This window comes from Pundamilia nyererei, unplaced genomic scaffold, assembly GCF_000239375.1.
Source record: "Pundamilia nyererei isolate P.nyererei 1_Seehausen unplaced genomic scaffold, PunNye1.0 scaffold00002, whole genome shotgun sequence".
Taxonomy (NCBI): domain Eukaryota; kingdom Metazoa; phylum Chordata; class Actinopteri; order Cichliformes; family Cichlidae; genus Pundamilia; species Pundamilia nyererei.
Genome location: NW_005187403.1, coordinates 6,385,537 through 6,391,536, shown reverse-complemented (window position 1 = coordinate 6,391,536; position 6,000 = coordinate 6,385,537). Strand labels below are relative to the sequence as shown.

At 41.1% G+C, this 6,000-nt stretch overlaps 1 protein-coding gene across 1 annotated transcript in view; it reads right to left on the bottom strand.

Annotated features, from left to right (window-relative positions):
* Window positions 1-382: 382 nt before the first annotated feature.
* Window positions 383-6,000, bottom strand: part of LOC102210561 (serine/arginine repetitive matrix protein 2) — a 34,273-nt gene continuing 28,655 nt past the window's right edge. The window contains exon 3 of the mRNA XM_005720297.1: window positions 383-642. Coding sequence (XP_005720354.1) covers window positions 453-642 — 190 coding nt within the window. The 3' untranslated portion in view covers window positions 383-452. The remainder of the gene's footprint in view (window positions 643-6,000) is intronic.

Genomic DNA, 6,000 nt, shown 5'->3' with positions numbered 1-6,000 from the left:
ATTTATAAATATGCTCCATGGTATCTGCTATACTGCCGCTCGTGCTGTGCCCCTTAGCCGCTATATATTCTTTTTATATCTCCTAATTGCTTCCTAACCGTGAGTCATATTGTGGACTGAACTTTTACTTTTATTTGACTTCAGCACTTTTTACTTCCCTGCACTGGTGTCAGACCTGTGAGTGTTGAAGAGGCATTTTAAGAGCAGTAACAACATGTGCCTCCCAGTCAAACCATTATTTTAGACTCCAGCAGAAACAGCTTAAATTGTAACCTTTGTAGCTCTTTCTCCACCCACAGTTGTACATTTGCATTTTAATCCACCCGTTCATTTAACATTTGTCCCTTTAAACAAATCTCTGCAGGTAATCTTTTTTTCTTTGTTTTTTTTTTTTTTTTTAAGATCGTTACTCAGTGCATTATAGTATAAAAATGTCTCCATCCTCTCGGTGTTCAGAGGAACCAGAAGCACTTCTTCCGGTTCTTCTTGGTGGTGGCAGGGGGTCGCACTGGTTGTGGGGAGTCCTGTTGGTGAGGTGTCGTGGGCTGGGGTGTGGGTGTCTGTGGCGAGCCTTCTGGAGGGTCGCCCACCTTCCACGTGCGTACAACCTGCCCTTCCTGCAGACGAAAGTCATGCTCTACACTGGAGATAGAAAGGGAAACATAGGCAGTTCAGAAAAGTGTCCGTAATTCACATTTAGACCTGCAATAACTGACTTGATGGCCATGTGGGGGCAGCAGAAACAACCAGTGAACGCAACATATGACCTCTAAAGTTGGCTGCACGACCTTGATGGCAATTATTTGGAAACAATACATTAAGCTGAAACTCACTTGCTGAGGTTTCATAAAGCAGAGGGGAGCTTGCCCCGGCCCCCCCATGGGCTCGACCAAATGTGTTGTGCTAAATTACACAACTGGTACTTAAACCTGCTTTAAACAGCGTGATTTACCGGAAAGAACGCGTACGACAAAGCATCAAACTGAAGCAAGAAGGAGATAATGAGACCCACATCTACAACTTCCTCGCAGACAATAATGAATCTGTTGACAAAGTGAATCAAGCGCTAAAATGCTGAGGATGGCAGAAATGTCGCAGCACCAGCACTGATCCCCAGGACTGCAGTTGACACGCGCTCCAAAGGAAAAGTCAGCAAAGGTGCATTGTCAGTCACATTCAGGTCACATGACCGCGCAGCTCAGGGGCTTGACCGTGAGAATGAGACGTGAACTCTGATGCACCTCTGCAGAACTGTAAAGGTAAAGGTAAGCAATAATAAATGAATGCATGCGCAATAAAGGAATAAGGACAATATTTGCTTACTGAATTACTTTTGTCAGCAGTTACATGTTGGGTAAGCATTTCCCCAATGAACTGATTCTTTCCCCCCTCTCTCTTCTCGTCTCTTTTCTTTTTTTCCCCGCATTTTACTTTGCTGCTATTCTTGCTTATTATGCAGTGGCCTAGTTAGATGGTGTTTCTCATCACAGCACAGATACTGGAAATAAAGAGGACTCCCTCATACATGTGGATACGATGAGAGAAGTGCTGCAGAGGAAGTGAGGAGCACTGAGCTCAGCAGCAGCAGCAGAGGCAGGAACAGCACCAGCAAGGCCAGGAGTTTCCAGGCACGAACAAAGAGGGCTATTGCATTCATATCCATCTGGCTTTGTAACTCCCACTACCGCAGTCACTCAGCCACTCCACTCTGGATGGCCCACTGGTATTCTAATGCACAGACACAAAAAAAGAAAACAAAAAAAAGCCCCAAAATACAAATGAAACATCAAACTCCAGACAGGAGCACAGCGCAGGTAACGGGTGGGAGTGTGTAAAAAGAGCAGTGAAGCGGATTTCTTCCCTCGTCGATATTTACAGCAGGTAAAAAAAAAAAGTCACTTCAACTAAAGCCCTCTGCGATAGTTGGGACTGCTTCACAGCTGGAAACAAACCTCCAGAGCTGTGTAAAATGAGCCACTAGTCAGTAGAAAAGTATGAGATGGAGACTATGTCTCTATCTGTCTCTGCCAGTTTTTATTGCCCTAAAATGAACAGAGTAAATAAAATGCACCACCAACGTCTCCCTGTTTGTACCAACATACAGCTCGGCTCCCCTATAGAGCTCCCCAGTGGCTCTTGTCTTGCTTCTGCTGTGTTTCTTTCTTGTTTAAATGAATAGCCTCGGTCCACGGTTCTGCGTGATCAAGGCGCATCGTAGGGAACTGTCCACCCTCAACCTTAATTACTGTATCTGCACACTGAGCCCACAAACTGTGGCAGGCAGGAAGCTGTGAACCTAACAGCTCTTTCTCCGTGCTCCTCTTCTGTCCTCCGCTCACGTCTTTGCAAATTTTTAGCTGGAGGCTGCGCCCCGCCACACCTCCAGCCCGTGGGCAATTAGGTGCGTTTTACACACCGTACGATGATGGCCACGCTTTTGAAGCAGAGCGGCAGACTGTGAGCAGAGCTGAGGGTGTTCTTATAGTTGTGGAACTGTAAGCGATAATGTGCGTGCGCCGCCACACTTGAATTTAAAGTGTCAGGAATGATGGCGATGATCAGATCTGATCAGCTTTATGGTGGTAATCACCCACATCTGAGCTCGCCACAATCTCTGGACATTTACAAAAAGATGAGAGAAGAAGCAGATTTACATATGGATGCAGTGATTTTACAGGGCATATAAAATTTGTACATAGCACTGGTCGGTATAATTGTATTACATAGATACACAAAAAACGTGTTATTCAGTAATGAATAAAGGAAAGTCTTCTTTAATATACATATACGTGAGTTAAGTAAAGAACGGTTACATGTTTTTGTTCTTTGGGCTCTGTTCTCTAGCACATTCCTTCTGAAATACAATAATACAGCATCATAAGTGCCGTGTTTCAGCTTTAATTTGTGAAGGTTCACATCAGACAGTCTTTGTTCCAGGCTCTTTCTTTCTTTTTTCCAGCCTGACCTTTTTGTTGACCAGAGGTGTCCATGTCTGTTGTGAAACCTCGTAGGCTGTCTTCTTTTGATCATTTCCAGATCATGCGTGACTCACTGTGCAGTCATAAAGGGCTTGTGCTAATGATTCTCTGTTTTTGCTTTTTGCGTTTTTGCGTTTTTGTTTTTTTTATGTTTTAAAGTCTCATTTTTATTTTTATTTGCATGGCCAGTTGAGTACTTCTTATACAATAACAATCATAGCCTTGCCTCTAACTTTGTCTCCAAACAACCTGAGCTGTCCCTCTGATGTACTCATTTCTAATTTTGTCCCTCTTGGTCATTCCCAACAAAAAATCTCCAAACCATATATCATAGCAGTTCTCACTATATGAGATCTACAGTTTTGTTTATTCTTTTATCACTTTGGCGGTGTGTTTGAAATCATTATCATACTGAAAATTGAAGATGTTGCTAATCAGACACTTGCACAATGCATCACGGATCAAAAACCATATTGCATTGATAATTCTATACATTTTGACAAGATCCCCAATGCAACTACATGTAAGTCATTGTCTAAGGAGCATCTAAAGAAAGAAAAGCTTCTGAAGTTCTTTAAGTTTCCTTGAAGACTTTTCACCTCTCATCCAAGAAGCTTCTTCAGTTCCAAGAGCAATGAATGTAATGACATTTATTAGTGACTGAAACAACAGACATCCGAGTTTCTGTGTCAACATCAAAGCCCGTCGAAAGTCTACTGAGATCACGTAAAAAATATGATATTTCACATTGTTAAAGTGTAAGTATGCCGTTCATTCCCACTGAGTGACCTTACTTTGCACATGCTGGTCCAATCCTAACAGATTTATTGTAGAAACTGCCTTTTATAAGCATTCAGTTTGGGAGACAGTGACCTTGCCAAAGAGCACTACCACAGCGCATCTCTACAGGGGATTGAATCAGCATATTTGTAGTTACAGAATTCAAGGTTGTTTCCATCAACTACTTGAAAAATTAACAGCAAATTAGGTAGAATGATTGAAATGCTCTTAACAATTTTATTAACACTATCAGACTATCAGTCGGATGAAATTCCAGTTGGAAAAGCAGACGATGCTTGGCTGCGTGTTTGACACTTTCTGTAAATGAGTGTGTTACGGAGTCAGGTTGAATATGATTTAAAAAACTGACAAGGTAAAAATAATATTTTATAACCACAATTTAAAAATATATATATAGGCATAGAGATTGGACACTACTTCATCTCTTTTTCATCCTTCCATCTATAAAACATTCATTCAAGTGCACCAGCAGGAGATCATCATTCCTTCTCTATCTCTCCTCTGTGGTTTTGCTGAGTAGTGGTGGAGAGACATTGGGCAGAAATATAGCAGCGTAAAGGCAATCAACTCGAAATATCTTTGCAATTTTCGCTCCTATGTACTGAATATCCCTCAAGAAAAAAGAAAGAAAAAGCCCCGAACATTTCCTTACGACAGGGTTTGATGAACAGGCAGTCTCTGTGTGAGAGCCAAGTGTTGAGCCACCACACCCACAGATGCAAAACAAAAGATAAACGTATATGCACACACACACATATACACTCTTACAAAACCTTGATACGCACAGATAATCTGTAATATTAGTACTCAGGAGAACAGGCTGCACCATGAGGTAATATTGTTCTGAGATGGCCTCATCATCTGCTTTGCTGTCACAGAGTGTCCCAAACTGTGGTCGTTTACTTTTAAAGGCCCCTCTTTTCCTTTTGGATTAACATTCAGATTGAACTGACTTAGTAATGGGATATAAACAGACAGAGTGTTAGGAGTGTCCAAGGCAGTTGTTTGAATCTAGCATTTCATTCTCCCTTAAGGTGGTAATTTATCCAGCCTGGTGTGATTTGTTGAGCACGTCTATTTCAGTAAACCATTAACTATGATGAGGGATCTTGAATTCAATCTTTCCCAGACACTGACCCATGTACTGCTGCTTGTATATGTATATACTTTTACAATATTGTGTTTGACCCATGTTTCTGGTGTAACTACACCACATGTCTGTTTTGGTTTTTCTCTTGAAGCAGAGAGTAACGTAATGCTTATAATTAATATAGGAACTAGAGGTGTATTAAATGGGAATATTTAGCACTGAGAAATACTGTACAAGTCATTCAAGATCTTCGAGTCAAATGAACGACAAGCACGAGTATCTAGGATCATCACTTAGAAATACTGCATAGAAAGTGCAATTGAATTTTGCAAGGCTGTAATAAGTAAGTAAGCAAATAAGTAATAATAACAATATGATGATACCAGGTTTTTTAGCGGATGATCTAATGTTACTGGCGATGGGGCCGATGTCAGTGCCAAACACTAGATCCTAAGTTTTACTACAACTGAGATGGATAAAATCTGAATACAACCAATTAGCAATGGCAGAGAAGCATTAATTGAAGTAGGAAATGCTGTTTCTGTTGTTGGGCTAAACAGAAAAAGCATAACTGTGTATCATCTGCATAGAAATAGTAGGCATAGAAAGAACAGGTGATACCTTTAAATCTATTTAATAGATGGCCCAAGGGTAACACATATAAACAAAAAAGAATTAAGCTCTGATGAGGACAGCAGATGAGGATGAAGGATGTGTCCCACAAGTATGATGAAAACTATTTGAGACCAGTCAGTAGGAAGTCAATAGTGAAGTTTACTTAAATAGTACTTTACAATATAAAATAAGATACAACAAATACAAGTGTAAAAATATGCCTAACAAGCTCTGATCAGCTGACCTTTCAGACCTCATGGTTACATACAGATGTAGCAGCTCACCAGTATAGGTGGGCATCTGACCAGTGATCACCAGCGTTCTAGGACTATAGAAGCTTCCATGCTCAAATGTCGTCTTGGTACTGGATTTCTTCCACTAACATATGACTGTAAGTTAACTGTGTGGTTTTCCCTTTCCAGGATAAACCATGCCTCTGGCCCCTTAACAGGCAGGATGATCTACAGCCCAGTTGTGAGCAAGGCTGTGGCGATAACTCATGTTTAAAAACAAAAG